The 27386-nt window shown below is 34.9% G+C and overlaps 1 protein-coding gene across 1 annotated transcript in view; it reads left to right on the plus strand.

Moving 5' to 3' along the window:
* LOC129222426 (cell adhesion molecule DSCAM-like) overlaps positions 1-27386 on the plus strand; it is a 133980-nt gene that overhangs the window by 30165 nt on the left and 76429 nt on the right. Inside the window, exons 5-8 of the mRNA XM_054856938.1 lie at positions 6361-6478; positions 23674-23849; positions 24695-24964; positions 26698-27105. Of these exons, the coding sequence (XP_054712913.1) occupies positions 6361-6478; positions 23674-23849; positions 24695-24964; positions 26698-27105 (972 nt within the window). The remainder of the gene's footprint in view (positions 1-6360; positions 6479-23673; positions 23850-24694; positions 24965-26697; positions 27106-27386) is intronic.

Here is a 27386-nt window from a genome sequence, read left to right on the forward strand (position 1 = left end):
TTCTATTAGTGGAGACTTTTAAATAACTTTGATTTTACTCCACAAATATACTTACAAAAAAAAACAATGTCTTATTTATTTATATTGTTTGCATTTCTCACAAAAAAACTAATGATATTTAAAGCCTAATTTTTACAAGTATGGAAAACTTGTGTCGTTAAATGCATTTTATTTTCTTTACGGCCGCTTGTTCCTAAGAAAAAATTCTTAAATATGGACTAATGAACATTCAAATTCAGAGGAATAAGTGTTAATTATTTATTAAATTAACACCTATTCCTCTTTTCATACGTGGTAAGTAATAGTATACGTAGTCAAAGCGGTTATAGGATTTAATCATATACGTACTTATTTATAATTTCTTGACTCGTGTGCTGTCTTAGATTTTCTATTTCAATAGGATAAGTACAACTTTAAAAAGTTATTTTTTAGAATGGTTATTAATTTGTCTATTAATTTAATCAGTTATTTCTTTATGCTTTATAAACAAATGTCCGGACTTTAAATTGGGCAAGTACAACTGTTTTATATGTTTTTATATAATGGAAGGTAGCTTGTCAACTACAGTGCTGGCCAAATTATTAGATTAAGACCGTTTTTAGAGCAAATTCTTTATTGATTACATAGCTATAGACACATTAACGAACAGTGAAATAATTATCAAATATTTAGTACGCACTCCCTTGTTCTTGATGAGCGTTTTAAGTGTTTTTGGCATACTTTTCACAAGGTTTACAACATTTCTTAACTTTTTAAAAAAGGAGGTAAAAAAATTGTTTATACTTAATATTATATATACTCACACACACATACTCACTAATTACCTAAAACCAACTTTAAATATAACAGAACACACTAATAAAAAGAACTAGTGAACTGTTTAAGCTGATTGAGGTTATGTTCCTGGTAGGTAGATAAACAAAAAACATAAACAAAGCAGACAGTGCTGCCACCTGCAAAAATTAAATTATTCTAAAATAACGTAATAATCAGTGTACAGTATGTACTGTACTTTAACAGTAAAATAAATAGTATTTTAGTACAAAAAGTGTACAAAAACAAAATCAAAAAATTTCTTTAGTCTAATAATTAGACCAGCACTGTATTTTAATCATTTATAACTTCATATTTGATTGGGAAATGTACCAAACCATAATTAGTTAAGCTTACCCGCTTTAGACTCCCTAGTAGGGCGAAGCGGGGTTTTCGAGTGTTTGTAATAATTGTTAATAAATAAATATTGGGTTTGAAATAATACAAAAATCACTCTTTATTTTGAAATTCAAGAACCCTGCTAGGAAATAAAACCGAAATTGTTGCGATAAAATCAAAAAACTACAATTTTTGAGCGTTTTTTAAAAACCTACCCGCAATATGTTTCTGTGAAAGCCCGAAATCTGGTAAATGTCAACATAGCCGGTGAAAAGTGTTTAGTCATTAGCGTTACGTTACAGATTATTGTTTTAAAAAGCAACCCTACATGCCATTCAGCATCTGCAGAAGGATGTGCATATGTTACTGTGAAAGTCCGAAACCTGGTAAATTTCCACATATGCCGGTGAATATCAACATTCACGTACAGAGACAGCAGTGGAATGCCGAATACTTAAGGTAAATTACCGGTGAATGTCGACATTCACGTATCAAAGACATCGGTGAAATGTCGCACATTAAAGGTGGTGGATTGTCGACACTCTCCAATTCCGGTCTTTCACAGTAACATATAAACGCATAATGTACTTATGTAACGATGATATTTATTATTAATATGGTCAGTATCGTCTTCAAACGCCACCTATAAGTTGAGTGTGTTGGTATGTATAACATATGCAGTTCAGATGGTAAAATACAGTTTAAAATTCTTTTTCATGTTGCTTTATTTCATGTTAATTGAAAGTAGGTGTAGCTTTATTCCAGGCCACTGTATATGTATGTATACGTGCGTCTGATAATGGAATTCCTTTCATTAAATTAAAACTTTTTTTTTTTTGCAATTTTTCTGAAGTTTCAAAAGTACACTACAAACTTCTTTCAAAAATAAACTAACATAACTAGTTATCTGCTTATTTTTTTGCTAGATATGCAGTGCCTAATGATAAACCTGTACGCGTGTTTCATATTTATCTCATTTCCTTTATGTACGTATTTTTCAACCCTTCTCATGTGTCTTCTGAAATTATTTGTTTTATTGGAATAAAAATCGAACATTTCATAAACATTCGAAACTTACCGTTCTAATTACTAGCAGACTGTTCGGAAACAGTATACCAATATGTCAGCGTACCTTTAGTCCTTTATCGATTAAAAGGATAAAAAGTTTTTAGAGTTAATTATCTTACCAGAATAAACCACTCAACTGTTCCTGCAGCATGAATGAGAAGGTTGTAATTTTCTCTTCAAATTGGTAAGTGGAAACCCCAATAACTGTCATAGCTTGGAAAAAAGCCAAGGAGACCTGTCTGCGGATCATTTTAATCCTGTCATTCACATTTGTTCGCTGACAGTAACATGGTGCTTTTGTGAAAATTGTTTTTACTTATATTAAGTAATTTAAATGGTTCTTTGAAGGAAGAGATATTTTGGACTTTTAGAGGATTATTTATTTTATTGCCTGTTACAGGTTTTTATTAGTCACTTTGAATAAAATTTTTTTTTTTATTTATTTATTTACTTATTTTGAGCAATCACATTGCTTATTGTTCTTACGTGACAGTTTTGATGTTCCTATGATTTTATTCCCCCCCCCCCGCCTCCCTCTGCAGCACCACGGTCGACCGGCCTCACGATGCTGCTCCTCTAGTGAGCAGCGTCTCCAGGTTGTGTTCATACCCTACACACACGAACGCATACATACACACACACACACACACACACCCACACTTATGCCTGCACACAGACACAAACTCACACGCATACACACGCACTCATGCATGCACACAGACACTAACACACGCATACATACACACACACCTACGCACACATGCCCACACACTCATGCCTGCACACAGACATAAACACACATGCATACATACACATACAAACAAACACACACACACACACATGCCCACACACCCATGCCAGGACACAAACACACATGCATACATACACACACACTCGTGATTGCGAAAAACATAATTTGAATTCAAGACGTCAAAATTCATTTTTTTTTACTGTAAAGAAAAGCAGGGTGTTTGGGAAGTCTAATACTAACAAGACGTTCTATCTAGAACTAGACGAGCGTACTTTCCCGTATACCCATACTACTTTCTAGTACCTGATCAATATTCTCAAATAGCTAAAATCGCAAATGTTTTCAAACATATTTTGAAAATACTTTAAGCTGATTTCTAGGAATAAAATATTCCTCACTCATCTGAAAAATTAGATGCGTAAAAAAAAGGAACAAATAAAATAGCAGCAACTTTTAAACAAAGCAGGTAATACACTTTTTTCCAATAAAAAAATCTTTAACAGCTTTCAAAACGAAAAAATAATAATTAAAATTAATAACCTCATTAAAATAAATGCATCATATCAAAAAAAAATCGTTTCTTTTTTCCCCTGTTGCCAAAAACAATGTTTTAAATACATTAATGCACTTACCAAAATAAATAAAAACAATAAAATGTCAACTTAAAGAAATAATTTTCATTGTCAAAAAAAAAAAAATATCGTCTGCGCATATCTTTATGTAGAACTTTAGCGTAAATATAAAAACAAGTCAGATCTACAATAGTTGTTTCACAGTCAAAACCATAGCTGCGAAGTCGGAGTCGGAGTCAATCTCATTTTGGGGTAAAGGAGTCGGAGTCGAATATCTAAGAATCGGAGTCAGTCATTTGTCCTCCGTGTATAAATTTTTGCCAAAGCTACGAAGTCAGGGAATCGGAGTTCGATTAATTGTCCGGCACAGGAGTCGGAGTCGAGTGCTCTTAAATTCTCGGAATCGAAGTCTGGAGTTTGGCGTCAAGAGCTATTTCCAACAAAATTTGTTAGAAGTAAATCCGCCTTCAAGTACGGAATCTACATTGACTTTCAGTTTCCCCGTACGCGCTAATATTAAGGGATTTGAACTGTTCAAAATTGAACGGAAAATTGTTCAAATCAAAAAGATATTTTATATACAAGTTTTTCATCAAAAGCTTTTTCCTACAAAGTTTGTTTGAAGCAAGTTTGCCTCACAGTTCGGAATTGTCTTGAATTTCCCCGTAGGCGCTAATGTTAAGTTTTTTTGAACTGTTCAAAATTGAACGAAAAATTGTTCAAATCAAAAAATGAATTATGGGAATGAGATGTCCTCGCCGAGATCTTAAAAGTTATTAGGGGGGGGGCAGATAGACAGACCGACAGACATGTTTCCCCATCTCAATACCCTACTTTCCAATTTTTAATTTTTCAATTATTTATCTATTTTATTTTTGACTTTTTTTTGTATTTCGGGATATTTTTAAGATGCATTAAGCCTTCTTTCATGCTTTTTTCTTCTTTCTCTGACTTTTACTGGGAAAGTAGGCTAAAAATGAAATTGTATTTGAAAGAAAAGATTCAGGATTTACATTTCTTTTTAAAAATTCATATCTTGTCAAGTTTTTGCATGTTAGTGCAATATTACCTATATGCATATCGGTTACGCTGACTTCATAAACTGAAAATGGGGTCTTTGGAAGAAAAATTTAATCGGCGTGACACAAGGGTGGGGGGGGGGGGGGTGATCTTCAACCCGTCAAAACTTTTGGTTTTTTAAACCATATATTTCTAAAACAAATATAACACCATATACTCATATTAGCATTGCTATAACCAAACCCTCACGAACCAGAAGATAAATTTTAGATGCACTAATGACTGGTGCAAAGTTGAAAATTGTCTAAATCTTCCCAACTTACGAAAGGTTCCCGCGTAAAAGAATACTAACGTTCTGTCAAAAAATTTAGACATTTAGGAAAGTGAAAAATTAATTATGCTTAAATCTGAAATAGTTTTCTTCGTGATGTTTCTTCGTCAGATTCAATGATTTTATAGCAGAATATTGGAAAATGGCATAAATAGTTATCAATCAAATTTTTTAATGTTCGTTCGTAGAAAGTATTGTAAATAAAGTATTGTGTTTGAGGGAAATCAAGATATGCAAAATCTGGAAAGTGAAGTCCAGGTATTATCAACAGAAAAAACCTGATTCTAAATAAAGTTTATGCAACACCTCAATGTTAAAGAAGAGTCCAGCAAAGCAAAAAAAAAAAAAAAAAAATTGGTAGCTTGCTTGACCTAAGATATCTGCTTGACACTACACCATCTAATTTTGTCTTATTAAAACGAATCCTTTTTCGGAAATCGGAGAAGAACACGTAAAAAAAAATAAATAAATAAATAAAAATAAAATTTGTTTTTAACACACACACACAAATGAATTTTCAGCTAACCAGGCAACTTTTAAGTGCTGTTCAACAAATATTACTGCTAGAAAAACAACTTTTTTTGGGCCTAAATGTGTGTATGAATGTTATTATACATGCTAGTTCATACAAATTTCGTGAGTTTCACTACAATTTCTCTGAGACTATACTATTACAGAATTCCTTCACTAATCAAATATTTCGTTGGTGATAAGCATTTCATCCTTCACTTTTTTAAAAATAATTCAAACCACCTTTTATTTCTCAATTCTATGGTAAAATCGATTTTGAAATTGCAATTCAGCATTTTTTTCTCTTGTTTATACAGTTGAACACTCTTAATACAATCACGTTTAATACGAAATCGGCTAATCACGGCTAAAGCGGACATTTTGTTTGTGAAGTTTGGTTTGCTATCTAATTACATTAAAAAATTCACGTATAATACGTAAATCAAATTGAAAGTCTCGGCTAAGACGAACAAAAATTTCTGACCTCTTAAATTTCTGACCTCTTTACTTAAAATGTTCGGGGTTGAATATTGTAATTTTCGTTTTCAGAAGTTATTCATCATTTTGTTGGGTAGTAGAAGTCCCAGTGTGTAAAGAGAAGAACATATTAAATATTTTATACAGAAAATAAAGCCCGTATATTTGTTTACCTGTGGACAACATATTCCGCGGTTGTCGATTATCATTTTTCTTTTTTAATATTTTCCAAAAACATTCATTTATAAGAAATGAGAGATTAATTTTCTGAATGTACTATTAGATTACAATGTGTAAATTAGTAGTAATGATTTTTAAATATAGGTAAGCATTTATTCGTTTTTTTCACAGTATCACTTATTACGGTTGTTACGAATAACGGCTAATACGAACAGATTCGTTGATTTTTGATGTTTCGTATTAACCGAATTCAGCTGTAGTTTATAAAGATGCTTCTTTTTTTTTTTTTCATGGTGCAGAGTCCCATGCTTCGACGCTACCTCGTGTGACATTCAGCAAACCTCAAATAAGAGCAGAGGAAAACGCTTTCACGCAGATGCCATGCGTAGCACAAGGAAGCCCCGCGCCTACATACAGGTATTTGATGTTAACGTTTCAGTTTAAGTACTGTAGAGTCTCGAAAATCCCATTATATATATATATATATATATATATATATATATATATATATATATATATATATATATATATATATATATATATATATGTGTGTGTGTGTGTGTGTGTGTGTGTGTGTGTGTGTGTGTGTGTGTGTGTGTGTGTGTGTGTGTGTGTGTGTGTGTGTGTGTGGCGTCCGTCAGAGAGCACATAACCTAACTTTGCCCACGAACCTTGAGGTTCTTTTGTTTCAATGGTTAAAGCCCTGGGTTAGCATTACAAATTTCGTGGTTCAAATCTCGACCCGGACAATCCTCCATATCGTCTACGTAATGATGATGCCGTACGCCACGTATATACACTGCTCGACATTGAAAATGCAACACCAAAGAAGAAGTGGTCAGAAAGTGACGAAATTTGGAAAAAAGACAGAGGCAGCATGGAATAATTAATGATCTTAATTTCAAAATGATAGGAAATCAAAATGACAGTTTCAGTTTAAGCACTGTAGAGTCTCGAAAATCCGAGGTGATGGGATCACGCTAACTCGGATTACTAAAAATTGTAATTTTTCGGAAAATTCTTAAGGATGACAACATTGCACTCTTTGGACGACATAAAGACGTGAAATAATGCTAATTACAAATCCTTTTCCGTGTCAAGCTGTTATCTCAATATCATATCCTAATCCATCTCTACCACTCAAAGAATACTTCGTGGCACTTGAAAAGCGCTTATAACACCAAACTGTCAATGTCTCAACATTTTTTGTTTATTACTTAATTGTACGAAATTCAGGAAGAAATAAGTACATACAACAGTTAAAGTATAACATTTTCAAATTTTAATGCAACTCATGCTTTTACCTATTAAATAGATAACTTAAAAAGGCGAATATGTGTGTGTGTGTGTGTGTGTGTGTGTGTGTGGCGTACGTCAGAGAGCACATAATCTAACTTTGCCCACGAACCTTGAGGCTTTTTTGTTTCAGTGGTTAAAGCACTGGGTTAGCATTACAAATTTCGTGGTTCAAATCCCGACCCGGACAATCCTCCATGTGGTCCACGTAATGATGATCCCGTACGCCACACACACACACACACACACACACATATATATATATATATATATATATATATATATATATATATATATATATATATATATATATATATATATATATATATATATATATATATATATATATATATATATATAAGCAGAGTCGGAAAAAGGAGCACATAGCATTCGTTTAACAAGAACCAATTTAATATCTTAAAAACACTAAACGAGTACGAGTATTGTAAAGAACTAAAAACAAGTAAAAGACTTTCAAAGGTAAAACTACAGCATGACAAGTAAGAGAAAAATAACTAGCTGCCGACTGCCGCGTGCAGGCTTTTTAAAACGTCAACACTGGCGAGTCGAGTTGAGTTGTACTCTGCTGGTGCTGCAAACCAACTTCTACAAGAGGCGCTGCATACTCCCCCTCCAGTGTCAACGAAATCTAGCTGGTAAACGCAGCACACGACCTGAACGTGTCATCCGCTCAGGCTCCGCAACAGGGAGAGGCTGTACAGACCGTGGTGCGGATGACGGTGCCTCTGGCTCTTCATGGGTTATCACGTAAACAGGTTTAACACGATCCACTGACACAATTGTTGACTTTCCATTAATACACAGGTGAAAAACTTTATGTGATCTCTGCTCAACAAAGAAAGGACCATCATAAGGGGCTGGAAGTGGACGGCGTACCATATCGCAACGAAGAAAAACATGGGTACAGTTCTTCAAATCTCGATGCACGAAAGTCTTTCTTTCGCCATATCTCTTTGGGGCAACGGGACGGAGAGCTTGCATGTGTGTTCGTAACTTATTGACAAAATCGCTTGGTTCAAGTGGTTGCCGAGAAAGATCCAAAAATTCACCGGGCAGACGAAGTGTAGACCCAAAAACCAATTCGGCAGGTGTGCAGGCTAGGTCCTCCTTCAAGGCAGCACGAAAGCCAAAGAGAATCACAGGGATAACTTCAGTCCACCGTTTAGTGGCGTAACACTTGATAGCAGCTTTGAGGGGTCGATGCAACTCCTCTATCAGGCCGTTTGATTGAGGGTGGTAGCTGGTCGTTCTAGACTTATGAATTCCCAGGTGCTTCGCAAGAGAGCGAAAAAGTGTTGACTCAAACTGTCGTCCTTGATGTCGTCTCCCCCTTCCTCGGCGAACACTTATCATGCCTCTGGCGGAAAGCGAACGTCAACGGCTTATGATCCGTGTACGCTGTAAACTGCCTTGCTTCCAGCATATGGCGAAAGTGACGAATAGAGGAGTATAACGCAAGCAGCTCACGATCGTATGCACTATAGGAAAGTTCAGAGGAAGACAGCTTTCTAGAAAAAAACCCAAAGGTTGCAATTCCGACTCCACAATTTGATGTAAAGCTCCGCCAATGGCATAGTCAGAAGCATCAACATGAAGTGCCAGAGCCGCTGATTTGGAAGGATGAGCGAGCATTGTAGCATTAGCAAGGGCCTGTTTACATTGTTGAAAGGCATCGGCTACACTGGAGGTCCAAGCGATCTTGCATTCATCTTTCTTCTTCTTCGATCCCTTCAACAAATTGTGTAGCATTATCTGTTTATCAGCTGCATGAGGGATGAAACGACGATAAGAGTTCAATAGGCCCAAGAATTTTCGAAGATCAGCCACAGTTGCTGGTTGTGGATAGTCCAACACCGCCTGCACCTTGCTTGGAACTGGCCGGATACCATGTGGTGTTATGAGATGCCCAAGAAAGGTAAGCTCTGAAACACCAAACACACATTTGGAGACATTTACTTTCAATCCATAACGACTAAGACGCTGGAAAATTTCACGCAAATGTTGTTTCTGTTCTTCTTCCGAATCCGAAAAACAGAGTATGTCATCCAAGTAAGCATAGCAAAACGACAGTCCTCTCAAAACTTCATGCATAAAACGCATAAAGGTCTGTGCAACGTTCATAAGGCCAAAACTCAGTTTAGTATACTCAAACAATCCCCAGGGGGTCGTAACAGCAGTCTTAGGTATGTCAGACTCATTAATTGGAATTTGATGGAATGCCTTAAAAATATCAACTTTAGAAAAAATTTTCTTTCCATGGAGTGCATGTGCAAAATCATGTAGATATGGTATAGGATAACTGTCAAACTCTTTCACAGCATTAAGTCGCCTGTAGTCTCCTACTGGGCGCACAGATGAATCCTGTTTTGGCACAACATGTAGAGGAGAGCTCCATGGGCTCTTCGAGGGTCTAATAATGCCCTGAGCAAGGAGAAATTTGAACTCCGATTTAACAGCATCGTATAGCTTGGGATGCAGGCGTCTTGGCCTAGAAGTGACCGGTGGACCCTGGGTCACAATATGATGCAGAGTATTGTGTTTTGATGACTGGCCCAAGAGTGACGGATTCGTAATTGCTGGGAACTCAGCGAGAAGGCTACTGAACTCGGTGGATGAACAAATTGTCAACACTGAAGAGTGTAAAATATTCTTAGAAATCACCGGTGTGTGAAGAGATGTCTCCATATTAATTAATCTTTTCTTTCTAAGATCAACCAAGAGGCTGAAGTGCTGCAAAAAATCAGCACCGATTATAGGTGAAGACACGTCGGCCACTACAAAAGACCACAAAAAAGGTTTACGCAGTCCAAGATCAACCTGTCTGTTAACTATTCCATAGGCCAAAATTTTTGAGTTATTGGCTGCAAATAAGGTAAAGTCAGAACGAGGTCTACAGTTCTTGTGTGCCGGGGGAATCACAGAAATCTCACTCCCTAAATCAATGAGGAATTTCTGTCCCCTTCTGCGATCTGTAACAAATAGGCGACTGGTCTTCCTCACAGGCTCTGACATGCCAGCTATGACAGAGCTTGAGCATTTTTTTGTTGATAGACACATGGTTCAACACATCTCCTCGCACGATCACCAAAACGCCGATGATAAAAACAAAAACCACTGCTTCCAGATCTTGATCTACTTCGCCGGCTATTTTTACTATCCTTCAAATTTCGATAGTATTGGCGCACCCTCTTTAAATCCGCCACTAGTAGGGACAGCTCCTCGATTTTCAAGGCAAGTTGTTCAAAACCAGAAGGAGTTTTAGGTGAGATGCTGTCAGAAGCGGTGGTCGCGTACACAGGTGATGGCTGCACCACCTCTGCTACCCTGTCAGCAATCACAGCCAGCTTATCGAGGGGCTCAGAAGAAGCAGAAAGAACCACCTGAATTTGTGAAGGTAACCTCTGTAGCAATAAAATCTGCAAAAAATCATCAGTGACTTGACTATCAGCTGCCGCTTTCATTTTCCTCAGCAATTCACTGGGCCGCTCGTCACCCAAATGCAGCTCTGTAAATAGTTTTTGTAGCTTTTGGTGTTTCGAGTCCTCAAACTCGGCGACAAGACGTTCACAAAGTGTTTTATTCTTCTCAGTTTGCGGTGGAGTTACGATTATGTCTGACACTCGTGAAAGAATTTCAGCATCTATATTTGCGACCAATGCAGCATATTTCGTGCTGTCAGCAGTAATTTCACTTAGAGCAAATGCGTTGTCACACTGAGCTATCCAAAGTCTAATATTAGACCTCCATAGCGGCGGAAGTCGCAGAGCGATACGGGAGACCTGCACAGACTTGCCGTCCGCTTCTTGCATATTTCATTCCAACTCCGAAAATAAAACAGCAAGCAAAATTAACGCCAGGCGAAGAGGAAGCACAGCAGCTGCAGAACAATAATTAGCGGTCACATGGCTTTAATGATGGCAAAGTTCAGAAACGCATTTCCAAAGCAACGTCATTCACCAGTCCGGGTCACCAGATGCAGAGTCGGAAAAAGGAGCACATAGCATTCGTTTAACAAGAACCAATTTAATATCTTAAAAACACTAAACAAGTACGAGTACTGTAAAGAACTAAAAACAAGTAAAAGACTTTCAAAGGTAAAACTACAGCATGACAAGTAAGAGAAAAAAGACTAGCTGCCGACTGCCGCGTGCAGGCTTTTTAAAACGTCAACACTGGCGAGTCGAGTTGAGTTGTACTCTGCTGGCGCTGCAAACAAACTTCTACAAGAGGCGCTGCATATATATATATATATATATATATATATATATATATATATATATATATATATATATATACTTTCAGTCATTTAAATTCAATTAAATTTTAATTTTTATTTAGTACAGAAATGTGTATTGTGTAAACAACTGCACTAGTAGACAAGTAAGTATTTCAGTAAAGAATTATGCTGGAATTATGTCACTTCTCTTCTGAAGAGCAAAGGTACAAGAAATGAGGAGAGGAAGAACGAACCTTGGGGTGCACTTTGTTGAAGCAAAGTGGGAATCGCTATCATACGCTAGGCGAAGTGCGTGCACAAATCACAGAAAATGTCATTAAACATTTACTGAAACAAGATCCGGAGCGGCTTATAATGTACACTCAAGCTAAAACAGCATTTTTTCGTAAGGAAAAGCGTGGAGGGAGGGCGTTTCAGCGGAGAAGCGTAGTAAGCCTCTGAGTACTTTCTAAAGTATCTTGAATATGAAAATGGCAAAAGACGTAATGTATATTAATAATGAGGAAAGAAGGGTTAAAGGAAGAAACTTTTTTTTTTGTTTATTTGAACATAGATTGTTGTATCTCTACATAGCATAAAATGCAGTCTCCAAAAAGTGTCTGTGTGTTTAATCTCGCAAAACTCGAGAACTACCCGGCCGATTTCACTGAAATTTTTACAGTTTGTTCCTTTAAGTTCTGAGAAGGTTTGCACACCTGTTCGAAAAAAAACTCGATAAATAGTCCTTTTTTTATTCCAATTTAGGAACAATTTCCACGTAAATTCTCGAATATGGGGGTGAAAAATTGCTTGCACATATTAATATTGCACATCGTTAGAAAGGGTAGAATTTTCCGTGTTCTAAGGAATTTGTTCCAATGCTCTAACTTTACTACGACGGCAGTTATTGGCGTCTTTAGCTCGAATTTTTTTAGGCTTAAATGAAATTTAGGCACTACTTTCTACAATAAATCTCTCAATAAAAAGTGAAGGAATGGTCCCACAGTTTCCATTTTGACACCGTTGGAAAGAGCGACATTTTTTACTCCAGATCCATCTCGATCTATGGTCGGAAAAATCTGCTTCTAACTCCAAAGGGAAAAAAGTTACAAGCCTTTTTATCAAATTCAAAAAATCGCATTTCTATTCAAATTGTTGACCATTTTCTTGCGCGTTTTAATTCCTTAAACTTATTTTATTTTGTGTTTCCATGGTTACGCTTTTTAAATCCATCTTTCTTAAAAATCTTTCAATATCTGTCATCATTGTTTGGAAGGGAAATTTGGCATGATGTTTTTTTTTATTTATTTATTTATTTATTCAAGCCTGATCGTTGAATATATGTTACTTGACACAATATGTATTTTCAAGGTGGACCGGGCAAAGCCGGGCAACGCAGCTAGTTCATTCTAAAATTGAACAAGTAGCATAAAACTGTTAGCAATTTTTATTTGAAAAAAAATATCTGCGTATATATTTCCTTTTTTGTTTTTGTTGAACAAAGAAATCAATTGTAAATTTATTTTTAAAATGAAAAAAAAAATTAAAATGTTCTATTGCTTAATTTTAAAGTAATAATACAGAAATCAGTATGGTAACTGCAATGCTATCAGCAAAAATTCCCAAACTTTAAAGTTATAAAAAGGTTGATTATTACTTCTAGCTAAAGCTTTTCAATTTGTCAACATTAAAATTTATTGCGTAAATTAGTTGAAGTACTGTAATTTCATCATTCTTACATTGACAATCGTTAGAAGAATCCGGAAAAGTATACGTAATACTTACCTTGGCTTGAAGTTTGATACTACCGTAATACAAGTGAGTAAAACCAGTGGCGTAGCCGAGGAGGGGGAGGGGTTAGTGAGGTCGAACCCCTCCTCCTCATAAAGCAGCAAAATTATGTGTATGAACACACATGCAAGGGCCTAAAATTGCCTTTTTCATCCTTTAATTTTGAAAAGAAAAAAAAATCATATAACAACCCCCCTTCCCCCCTCTACCCCAACCTCCCCATGGAAACTTTCAGAGGAGTCGCTTCTCGCTGCCTCATGATATTTTACTTTAGGAATATACATCTGAGAAGCAATTTCTATCATATATTTATGTACGAGTTTATAAGAGAACATTTGATCAATGGAAAAAATATCAAAATTAAGGAAGTGACGTTAAAACCCATTAAGCGCCGCTATATGAACCACATTGAAAATACTTAAGTTTTCATGTGTTTTGATATTCAGTACACATCTCTAATCATATGTAGCTGAAATTTCGCAAAAATAGTTATTAGGTTAGGAGATATGGTATTGTCTCAAAATGGGAGACTTGGCGTTTAATGGGGACAACATACATATCCCTGCCACTATGTTGATACTTGAATAATTTCTGGCTAAATCCAATTAGAAAGCCCTAAAATCGTTTTTATGTAATTAATATGGCTAGGTATTGGTACTTTATGTACATATTTAACATATTCAAGCTTTAAAATGTAGAACTTTTAAGTTTTCATGACACCCAAAGCTATACATTTTGGGCCCCCTTGCAACAAAAGCTGTGGAGGCCCGCCCCAGAGGCTAGCACTGTATATTTGCAACATTAATAAGTATTAGTATGCTAGTTATTTTCAATTTCTTGAGCCGTTTGGGGCCCTGAAGAACGTCCCCCCCCCCTCCCTCTGCCCTTACATCACTCCGTGTCTAATTTTCATTCTTGTTGCATTCCTTCTTCTTATACATTTTTGTACAAAACGGAACTTTTTCCACACATTTTACTACCTTTTAGCAAAAAGCCTTAGGATTTTCGTACACAAAAAGAGAAGAGGTAGCTTTTTTCTATTAACCATGTAGGGGGATCGAGCAATGGTAATTGACAGTTACATGAAGCACTATATAAAATGTATCTTATAAAATGGAACTAAGATATTTTTGGGCTCCCTGATAGTGTAATTTTGTTATTATAGGCAAGTGTTTTTTTGCAGTCAACATTTCGGTTGCTTCACAACATGTTTGATGACATCATAATGTTTTTAGAGATAAATGTCTAGCATGCTTCACATTGAGGGATTATCAACGGTCATAGTTTCTCCGATTTCATCCAACAAATTACGACAAATGGTAAAAATATAAAGTGAGACAGTTATCGCATTATCTGTGATCTAAACGATTTCGATTAATGTTTTTTTTTTTTTTTCAACTATCTGAAAAGAATTTGGCGATTCACAAACAAGTGATACTGCACTCATCTTCTTGTTTTAAGCTAAAATATATTATTTTAATAGTGTTTGAAGATCGTAGCAAAGTCAAAAATTCTTACTAAATTTTTTATTTCAAAAAAAAAAAAAAAAAAAAAAAAAAGGTGAAGAAATTTCTGTATTGAAATTCAACCTCCCTAATTGAAGGGGGAGCGCCCTCAAGGGGGAGGGGAGCATGGAGCTGACTGAGCTACAAAATATTTTTATGGAGGGGGAGGAATAGTTTTAAAGGGAATTTGAACTCCTTTTACGGAAATCTCTCTCGTGATCTGTAGAAATTCAGAGAGATGCGTCATCCTCCTTACGGAGGATTGGCACCCCTGTTTTTTCAGAACTTTCTTCTAAACGATTGGAATGTTACTTGTTTTGATAAAAGCACCTGCTCTTGGCCTTGAACAACAAAAGATTGTTTACAATGAGAAACTACAAAGGGAGCTGTGGCTTCAACAGGAAAAAAGGGGAGAGTTCATTCATGCAAAAGGGATGAAGACGATTTCTACTGGGCATGAACTTGCTCTGCTAATCAGAACACGCCAAGTCTCCCATTTTGGGAACTTCAGTAAATAAAGTCCTCTAAAACTCCTTTAAATAATTTTTCTTGGCCCCTGTTTGTTGTGATTTGAAAAAAGGTCTATTGAGCTTCATATTCCATGTTCCTAATTTCCTGCATTTGTATTTATTATTTTTAGGGAATGTTTTCCCCGTGTAATGCAAAATCAGGAAATTTTCGCAAAATTTAGAAATTTTTCAAAAACGAATTTACATTCCAATTTTTTTTGAAAAAATTACCAGTAAAGTTTGGTTCTCTATCATTAATTTTAAAAAATTTCAAAATGATATCTTAATTACTTGATGAAGAAAAAAATCTTAATTGAAGGTTCCCAAAATGGGAGACTTGGCGCTTAATGGGTTAATACATCTGAATATACGATGTAAAAAGAATTTAGAAACGTTTCTTGAAAGTAATGGGCAGTTAACGTGTCAAATTTGTGCCAGTAACAAATTTTGAAAAAAAAAAAAAAAAATGTTCTATTGCTTAATTTGAAAGTAATCTATACATATAATAAAACAAGATGTTTGTGTGTGTGTGTGTTTGTGGCGCGTATCCTGGGAAAACGGTAAGGCCTAGAAAGATGAAACTTGGTACACAGGTGCAGTTTTTGCTGAAAATGTGCACCTCGGGCTTCGATTTTTGATATTTTAGTTAGAAAAAAAGTTATTTAATGTTTTATGTTATTTTTAGCACTTTTTAGTACTTTTGACCACACAGATCCCGAACCAATCGCGCCAGACGGATATTTTTTGTACTATTGTGTAGGAAACTTAATTTTAAATATGATGATAGAAAAAATTTTGAAGATAGAGCAATTTTTGTATTTTTTATAGATTTTTGAAAAAACCTTTATTTTACATTTTTTTCCGGGTTTAGTTTTTTTCGAAACCCATCCTGCGACTTTCGAAACCCATCCTCAACTCTAAAATTTTAGTTGGTAATAGTAAAAAAATTCCGCCCCCTTCAGAAGAAAAAAGTTTTGAAAATGACGCAATAGTTTTTTTTTTTTACAATTTTTTTAATGGCAGAACACAACGCGAGCTGTTCGCTTGCCGGCTGAGTTCCGAGCTTACCTCATCACGTGATCCAACTGAAATCGTTTGCCTTCTCTTCACCTTTTTTTTTTTTTTTTTTTTTGCAAACGCTACTTTTTGAACACTACGGGGAACATAGAGCCTTTATTTTTGAGGGCTATTTTGATTAAATAAATAAAGCCCGCGATTTTTTGCATGATCTTCGTTTCTGTTACGAATTGGCGGTTAGGTTAGGTAGATACAGAGATAGATAGAGGTTGAGTGGACAAAAAATGTTTTCGTTTTCGAATTAATACTTGTATAAATAAAAAAAAGAGTGTACTGTCAGGAGGTAGATATGCGCAGATCGTATAGATTGATAGATAGACAAATATAGAGTTCTATATAGCAGATGGATAGCAAGAAAATGACATGCCCGTCATTTAAGGAATTTCAACGGGGTGCCAGTGCCCCCCCCCCCCCACACACACCATGACTTTGAAAAAACAATGCTTTCACATAAAAGTGGAAGTGCTTTTTGTTATTTTTCGACAAAATTTGCATGAAGACTACGTCGTTTGTGTCTCCCCCTCCTTTAAAAACATTCCAAACGACGGAACTGGAGATAGATCTAGAAAATATTTTATTCAAACTACTAATGATATACATAGATATAGATTGATTGATACCGCCACGAAATTTGTTTAAACAGCCGCCGAAGGCGGCAACATCGGTGTAAAAAGGCGAATGATAATATTGAGAAAAAAGAGACAAACATTGATTAATACCGTCGCTAAATTGTCTAAGCAGCCGCCGAAGACGGCAACTCTGGCACAAAAAGGCGAATGGCGTAAAAAGGCGGACCAGCTGGTCGCCGCAGGCGGATAGTAATACATAAATCAGTATGGTAATTGCAATGCTATCAGCAGAAATTCCCAAATAACAAAGTTATAAAAAGGTTGATTACTACTTCTAGCTAAAGCTTTTCAATTTGTCAACATTAAAATTTAATGCGTAAATTAGTTGAAGAATTGTAATTTCATCATTCTTACATTGACAATCGTTAGAAGAATCCGGAAAAGTATACGCAATACACCTTGGCTTGAAGTTCGATACTACCGTAATACAAGTGAGTAAAACCAGTGGCGTAGCCGAGGAGGGGAGGGGTTAGTGAGGTCGAACCCCTCCTCCTCATAAAGCAGCAAAATTATGTGTATGAACACACATGCAAGGGCCTAAAATTGCCTTTTTCATCCTTTAATTTTGAAAAGAAAAAAAAAATCATATAACAACCCCCCTTCCCCCCTCTACCCCAACCTCCCCATGGAAACTTTCAGAGGAGTCGCTTCTCGCTGCCTCATGATATTTTACTTTAGGAATATACATCTGAGAAGCAATTTCTATCATATATTTATGTACGAGTTTATAAGAGAACATTAGATCAATGGAAAAAATATCAAAATTAAGGAAGTGACGTTAATACATCTGAATATACGATGTAAAAAGAATTTAGAAACGTTTCTTGAAAGTAATGGGCAGTTAACGTGTCAAATTTGTGCCAGTAACAAATTTTGAAAAAAAAAATGTTCTATTGCTTAATTTGAAAGTAATAATACATAAATCAGTATGGTAATTGCAATGCTATCAGCAAAAATTCCCAAATAACAAAGTTATAAAAAGGTTGATTACTACTTCTAGCTAAAGCTTTTCAATTTGTCAACATTAAAATTTAATGCGTAAATTAGTTGAAGAATTGTAATTTCATCATTCTTACATTGACAATCGTTAGAAGAATCCGGAAAAGTATACGCAATACACCTTGGCTTGAAGTTCGATACTACCGTAATACAAGTGAGTAAAACCAGTGGCGTAGCCGAGGAGGGGAGGGGTTAGTGAGGTCGAACCCCTCCTCCTCATAAAGCAGCAAAATTATGTGTATGAACACACATGCAATTGCCTAAAATTGCCTTTTTTCATCCTTTAATTTTGAAAAAAAAATCATATAACAACCCCCCTTCCCCCCTCTACCCCAACCTCCCCATGGAAACTTTCAGAGGAGTCGCTTCTCGCTGCCTCATGATATTTTACTTTAGGAATATACATCTGAGAAGCAATTTCTATCATATATTTATGTACGAGTTTATAAGAGAACATTAGATCAATGGAAAAAATATCAAAATTAAGGAAGTGACGTTAATACATCTGAATATACGATGTAAAAAGAATTTAGAAACGTTTCTTGAAAGTAATGGGCAGTTAACGTGTCAAATTTGTGCCAGTAACAAATTTTGAAAAAAAAAAAAAATGTTCTATTGCTTAATTTGAAAGTAATAATACATAAATCGGTATGGTAATTGCAATGCTATCAGCAAAAATTCCCAAATAACAAAGTTATAAAAAGGTTGATTACTACTTCTAGCTAAAGCTTTTCAATTTGTCAACATTAAAATTTAATGCGTAAATTAGTTGAAGAATTGTAATTTCATCATTCTTACATTGACAATCGTTAGAAGAATACGGAAAAGTATACGCAATACTTACCTTGGCTTGAAGTTCGATACTACCGTAATACAAGTGAGTAAAACCAGTGGCGTAGCCGAGGAGGAGGAGGGGTTAGTGAGGTCGAACCCCTCCTCCTCATAAAGCAGCAAAATTATGTGTATGAACACACATGCAAGGGCCTAAAATTGCCTTTTTCATCCTTTAATTTTGAAAAAAAAATTAAAAAAATCATATAACAACCCCCCTTCCCCCCTCTACCCCTCTACCCCAACCTCCCCATGGAAACTTTCAGAGTAGTCGCTTCTCGCTGCCTCATGATATTTTACTTTAGGAATACACATCTGAGAAGCAATTTCTATCATATATTTATGTACGAGTTTATAAGAGAACATTAGATCAATGGAAAAAATATCAAAATTAAGGAAGTGGCGTTAATCCACCGGATATACGATGTAAAAAGAATTTAGAAACGTTTCTTGAAAGTTAATGGGCAGTTAACGTGTCAAATTTGTGCCAGTAACAAATCTTGAAAAAAAAAAAAAAGAAAAAAAGGAACGTTTTCAGCTGAAGTTTCAGTAACCATCCTCAAATCATCTTGGAATATTTCTGTAGAATTCAGAAATATCTCTAGTTAAAGCCCGTCATGTCCCTGGAACCTTCAGAAAAACCTTATGTACTGTTTGACCACGGATTGTAAGGAATTGGCAAACATCCAGTTAAGGCGACTCCATCTGAATGAGCGAGAAAATAAAAATTTTATGCGCGTATTCCGCTCATTTGAATGAGACTCTGCTTAATTTAGAGGCTAACATAAATCTGCAAAATCTGATATCCCTGAAAACTAATAGATTCTTCCATTTCCGCGTGTAAACCGGATGTTTGCCTTTCTATACAATCCGTGGTTTGACAGTAGATAGGTTTTAAATAAGAACTTGGCAGTTTTCTGATTTACCAGGCAATTTTTGCAAAGCTACCAAACTCAGTGGCTTTTTCGCTCTCTCTGGGAGCTTTGTCAATCTGGGCGGGCCATAATCGAACTGAAGCCGATACACTTAATAAATACGCTCAGTTAATCGTTAAACTAGTAGCTAAAACCATTTTACAAAACAGAGATAATGGGGGGGGGGGGTTCCTTCAGTCAAAAGTACTACTTTTAGTCATTAAAATGGATAGAATGAGCAAAAAAGAAAATACATGGACTCAGAAGTTTTTTTTTAAATTAATTTTTTAAAATGTCCGATTTTTCGAACAAGGCGTGGTCTTTATGACGTCACAAATGATGCATGGCGCATTTTTCTACTACGTTTCCACGTTATGATAATCAAACAGCGAATTAAAATTGCGCTCTACGTTTGTTATCAACCATATCGTTGCCAATACACGTGAGTAAAGATGAAAATTAAACATTTTGTTCTGTGAATGGCAACATTGAATAGCATTTCATCATTTGTGATGTCACACGACAGAAGTGTAAACAATGAAAGCGCAAAGATTTAAGTAATTTTTTTTTAAATATTAAACTTTAAAAAAAAAAATTAAAGTGGTCAGATCCTATGTTTATAACCATGCTCTTTCAGAAAAAAAAATAAAAAAATACTTTTAAACTTTTGGAAACGACCCCATTCTGCATTCGTGAAACTTATAGAGATTTTGTAAACTTTTGGATAAAAATGTCTTGATTTTCACAGGAAATTAATTGAAATCTGTGAAATCCCGAAAAGTTTCACCAAAATAGTGACGTTTCGACGTGCAAGGCAACTCGAAAAAAAGAGAATATTGTTTTTAATGCCCACACTGTTAAAAATTTTCCGGAAAAATTACGGTAATTGTTACTGGCATCCATGTTGCCAGTAACTATTACCGTAAAAATAAAATGTTACTGTAAAATTTTACGGTTTCCTCGGTAGGCCACAGCAACCAATTGGAGCTGGGATCGCTTATTTTTCCGGTATAAATTACCGTAAAAATCAGCGATGCGTTAAGTCCGCCATTTTACAGTAGCAATTACAAGGAAATCTTCTTAAATTTTTAACAGTGCATAACAGCAAAAAATTAAATTTTTTTTAGTCTGAATGTACATCGTAACTTTTTAACAACATAAACATATTTTTCCCCCCAAAGTGTTATGATGCCACAAAGAATCCCTTGAAACTTAAAAAAGGGAAAATTCGAGCAAATAAAAGAATCTTTATTGCATGAGCCAAAAAAGGTGAAGTTGGGCCTTATCTTTCCCTTGCAACACCGGTTGAAATAAATAATACTTTAAACTACATTTTTCTCAAGGGGAGAATAACACTTATTTGTAGCTGTGACCTAAAAAAGCTGTAATTTGATTTAGTGTGAACGAAAGTACCCAAAGCCAAGAAGAAAGAGGAATTGTGAGGGAGAAAACATTATAAAATGGCGGAGATTGAATGTAGTTGTATACGAGCTGTCATAAATATGAATGAGGCTTTTAAATCGCATGTATCGTTGAAACGACTTGGTCAATTTATTGTTATTGGATTGAATTGTAAGACAGACAATTGAATAGTATGAAGTATTTCAGACTAAGGATACGTTTGAAATATTTAAAAATAAATAAATAAAATAAATAGAACGTGCTAATTTTTGCTTCCTTTTTGGGAGAAAAACTATGTATAATGTCATGGTTAACGAGCTGATGTGTGCATCACAAGACTTCCTTTTACTCCAATTATAATGTCATTTTCCCATTATTGGAAATTTTAATGCGATTCAATAATTTACTCTCTAAATATCACCACCAGTGGATAAATTAAAACCAGATTTAAAAAATGAAAAAATCGCCAAATTTGTCACCAAGTTGACGACAAAACTTGGCGACCAAAAAACTGGCGATATATCGCCAAGTGTCCGCCAAATTCTAACATCACTTGAGTATAAATCGAAATTAACAATGATTTCCCCACAAAAGGGGCGGAAGACCCCTTTAGACACACCCGAATGCAACCAAAAGGAGAGGTGCACAACTAGACCTCACTAGGAGTGTACGAACCAAATTTCAACTTTCTAGGACATACCGTTCTTTACATACGCACATCCGCGCATACGCACATACATACATACGTACATACGGACGTCACGAGAAAAGTCGTTGTATTTAACTCGGGAAATGTCAAAATGGTGAGCAAATAGGAAATTAAGGCCGAATATTGAGTGAATACAATACTTCCTTTTTTTTATAAAAGGAAGTAAAAATGAATGTCCAAAAGAAATGAAAATGTATTTCACCGTAACTTACCATACATATAAGATGCTAAAACACCCCTCCCACTACTCTTATATTGTTTAACTTACTATGATGAGTTTTTTTTTTTAAATAACCGTAATAATAGTTAAAAACTTTGACACTGTTAAATGTTTTTTTTTTGTTTCCTTAATCAACTTCGATGGAATAATTTATCACAGACAGCGAGGAATTTCTTTCACGTTCCTCCTTTATAAACCATTTGAATGTTCAGGAAAAAGCATCAAACATAAAATTAATTCTTAAACAGTTGAAACGGCTATAACGATTGTCCTTAGCAAATTGAATCCTAAGGTCACTTGCATTTAGCAGGCGGTTAAGAACTCCGTAGATAGCTGAAAGAAATTAAAAATGCTAAAAATAAGTTTCTGTTGAGCACGGTTCACTTTTTCCTATTTTTCTTTCATATATTGAAGAGTCTACTGTAATATGCCCTTGTGAATATTTGCGCTGCGACTGAAAGATAAAAATGCAAAGAAAAATACAAGTTTCCATGAAAATGTAATGCGATTGGTTCGTTTTCACAAAACAGTCCTTCATTAAGGGGTGGGGATAGCTTTGTATGTGTGTTCGAAACAGGGAAGTGCACGGGGGGGGGGGAGTCATGACACCTGTTGGCCCGGAACGGTACATGAAGGGGATCCGAGTTTTTAAAAAGGAGGGATGAAATATAGTAGGAACGTAGGGGACTTGTAGTTGGGATGTGGATTGGGGTCTGTAAAAGTCATTTGTGACGGGCCCCAAAATTTCTGTGAACACCCCTGGTTCTATATCTGCTAAATATGTATGAACCTATGAATTTTTGTAAATAAAAAACGTGTTCGCAATGCGCAATGGGGTGGTTTCCTTCAGTCAAAAGTACTACTTTTAGTCACTGAAATTGATAGAATGAGTAAAAAAAAATAACATGGACCCAGAAAATACTTTTATTTTCTCAACAACCACGTTTCCACGTTATGATAATCAAGAAACGAATTAAATATTGCGCTCTACGCTTGCTATCAACCATTCGTTGCCAATACAAGTGAGTAAAGATACGATTTGAATATTTTGGACCGTGAATGGCAACACTGAATGGCATTTCATCATTTGTGATGTCATCGGCAGAGGACATAAACAATGAAAGCGCACCAATTTAAGTATTTTTTTAAAAAATATTAAACTTAAACAAATTATTTAAAAAATGGTCAGATCCTATGTTTTTAAGCATGCTCTTTCAGAAGAACATACTTTGAAATTTTGGAAACGACCCCATTATGCATGTTTATTTCTAAAAAATGCGAGTATGCAATATTCATGGATTTTCTTTTTCTCTTGCATTCTTACATTATTTTACGTTATGATATATTTTTATTAGCATTTTTTTAACAATTAATCAACGCTGAACAAGCAGCAATTGACAAAGTCAGTGGATATTTGACATAAATGAACCTCCATGTTTTCCAATATAAATAAAATATGTATTCATTTTTCGTGTCACCTTTTTAAAAACGTAGGTGGATGAAGGACACGTCTGGAGTACTACAGCACATAGAAGAAGATGGAAGGATCTGGGTTAATCAAGGAACGCTCAACATTAAGAAAGTTCAGTTCAGTGACGGTGGAAAATACCAGTGCATTGTAAGAAACAGCATAGGAGAAAGAAGAATTGAAAGCGTTTTAATTGTCACAGGTAAATTTCGAAATTTCCCAAATTCATTTTGTTAAAGATTTTTTCCCCAGTATTCTTAGAAATCGACATAGCATTAACATGTACTTATGGATTTTTCAATCATTGATATTGTCAGCTTTTTGGTTTGACGATCGCAATTGAAGTCGTAGTAAATTTACACACACACACACACACACACACACACACACACATATATATATATATATATATATATATATATATATATATATATATATATATATATATATATATATATATATATATATATATATATATATATATATATATATATATATAGTACAAAGCTTGGCGACCAAAAGACTAACGATATATCTCCCAAGTGTCCGCCAAGTTGTAACACTACTTCGAGTTTACATCGAAATTAACAATGATTTACCCCCTAAAAGGGGCAAAAGACCCCTTTAGAAACACCCGAATTCAACCAAAAGGTTAGATGCACAACTAGACCCCACTAGGAGTCTACGTACCTAATTTCAATTGTCCAGGACATACCGTTCTTGAGTTATGCTGCATACATATGCACATATGCACATACACACATACATACATACGTACATACAGACGTCACGAGAAAATTAGTTGTAATTAACTCGGGAATCATCATTATGGATATTTTGCGTGTCTATATATTCTTAGGCACTCTTCCACGTGTGATCTAGTCGGAAAAAATACTCAATATTCAGGCGGGGCTGAGTAAAATGGAAATTGAGGTCGATTTTTGAGTGAAATGTTTTTTGCGAATACAATACTTCCTTTTTTGTAAAAGGAAGTAAAATGGCTCATATATTGATGTCTCAGTAATCTCTGAATATTTCTGATTTCAGCTCCATTAAGTGTCACCATAAGACCCGCTCGTCAAGTCCTCAACATAGGTCAGGAGGCAACGTTTAACTGCAATGTGACTGGTTATCCAGTTCATACAATCTCTTGGAAGAAGGACCAGCGAGCAATATCCTCCTCCAGCCGTGTCAGACTTTTGTCGAGAGACGTCTTGCACATAACGTCCGTACGAAGAGACGATAGAGGAACGTATCAATGTTTTGTGTTCAATGATTTTGACGGAGCACAAGGAACTGCAGAATTGAAAATATCAGGTATTTTTTGAAAATGTATGTGCATGGAAAAAAAATGGGGGAAGGGGGCTGGATACAAAGATAATTTTTTGCAACAATTATTGAGGCCTAACAGTAGTGCATCAGCAATGGTACAATTCAAATTATTTATGTAGTGGAATTCTTGAGTTTTGAGTGTTTTGCAGGTGGGTCATTTTCCAAATGGCGTAGAGTTTTTAGCCTTAAGCGTTAAAAAAAGTTTGTCAGGCCTTTTATTTTTTTTTTCAAATTCAGATATAATAAATTTGTTACTATTTTTTATTTATTTTTTTTTCAACTTCAGATATGATAAATTTGTTACTATTTTTTATTTATTTATTTTTTCAAATTCAGATATGATAAATTTGGTACTATTTTTTATTTGGAAAAACAAATGCTTACTTTTCAGTTTAAAACACAGTCGTCATTTTCACGGTGAAATATCATAAACATGAATGCCCACATCAGCAATGTCTGGTATAAAGTTTTCATTTTTGATGTGTTAGAATCATATTTGAGAGTAAAAAATTCCATTCTTTGTTTCAAAGAATTTAAAGATATTTTTTATCCAATAAATTTATTTTTAAAAATAAATTACAACGTTAAAAGAATAATTTAAGTTAGTCCCTATATATCTTTTAAAGCAATTTCATACTTTAACAACTGGTTATTACATCCATGTTGCATTTTTATCAACAACGAAAAGTTTTTAAAAATAAATAAATAAATAAATAAAACAAGTTTCTCCTGGGAAATAGGTAATGCATAAAGATTGGTGTGACGAACCTACGGTATATTGAAAAAAAAAGATACTAAATGAGTACATCAAATCTGAAATAATATAGTGAAAAATAGCTTCTATAATAAGTTCTTAAAATGGCTTATAATCTCAATTTAATTTAAACATGTCATTAGCATGGAGAAAGATTATTGTCATATATACAGATTTTTTTTGTTGATGACAATTTTAAATGGCGGGAAAAAAATATTTTTTTGAAGTGAACATTTTAATATTTAGCTCTGCTGACATCAGGTAAAATATACAAGACACTTTATTTGCAAATATGGTTTTTTTTTTTTTAAAACCTTAACTTAAAAATAGATTTTATTTTTTTTGAAGAAGTTTCGTATTTCGATAATCCATCACAGTGTTTTTATAAATGGCATTTAAATAAATCTTAACTTTTACTCAACACATAAAGAGAAAAAACATATATTATCTTGAATGTATTATTCCAAAAAAAAAAAAAAAAAACAATTACCTTGAGTGACGGCTAAAAAATCATTGATGAACAGGACAATACATTAAGTTATAGTAAACTTTTGTCTTAAAGAATAAAAGTAAATACCAGGAAATTTCTGAAAACATTGCTGCATGTCAAAAATATAAGAATAATAATTATCAATAATAAATTAATAATGAACATAATAATAATATTTATAATAACTTTATAATCATGATACTAATACTAGTCACTTTATAATACTAATAATAAGTTTAAATGAGAAAATTAAAGAAATTTTTAAAGACAAAGTATTTATAAGTGGAAATGTATATTCATGAACAATATATTTTTCTTTTGCTTTCTGGCAAATTAAATAAATTTTTAATTTTTCTCAAAGTTATTTTCATTTCCGTCGAATCAAAAGGATTGTTGCATTTGGCATTGCTTGTCTTATTACACTGTATAATAATCCTCAACACAATGCAACTTGTTTGCTCTTATGTCCAACAGATGTTGCGCCCACCCTGATATCGGCCTTTCCAGAACACACTGCTCACCAGGGCGACATGATCTCTTTGAAGTGCGTCACGACTGGGAATCCCCTCCCCCGCATCACTTGGTTCCTAGACGATATCCCACTTCAACAAGGCCCTCGAGTGGCTGCGGTGGATCGGATCGGGGACCTCGGTCACGTGACAGGCATCCTCAACATCAGCGAGGCCAGAGTCGAAGATGGGGGAGAATACAGGTGTCAAGCAGACAATGACGTCGGCAGCACGTTCCATGAAGCTCGGCTGAACATCTATGGGCCGGCCTTTGTTCGTGAAATGGTGAACATCACTGCGATAAATGGAGAGGATCTTGTGATACGATGTCCTTACGGCGGATATCCGATTAAAGGAATTCGCTGGTACAAAAGTAAGAGAGGATAACTAATTTATCGAATTGGTTGTAATAAAGAGTGTTTTCAAATCATACAATGATTTTGTTAATATAGAGCTGATGTGAAAACTCCGTAAAAAAAAAAAAAAAAAAAAAAAAATGTTATTACGTGTTATAATACAACTGCCACACACACACACTGAAGCTACATTACTTAAACATTAACTTACTTGCTGGCAAAATATCTCTGTCAAAGAGCTCAAGTACGTTAAAATTACATATTGGGTCATTCCATGTCAAGTGATCCAAAATTTGGG

This window comes from Uloborus diversus, chromosome 5 (genome assembly GCF_026930045.1).
Source record: "Uloborus diversus isolate 005 chromosome 5, Udiv.v.3.1, whole genome shotgun sequence".
Classification (NCBI taxonomy): Eukaryota; Metazoa; Arthropoda; class Arachnida; order Araneae; family Uloboridae; genus Uloborus; species Uloborus diversus.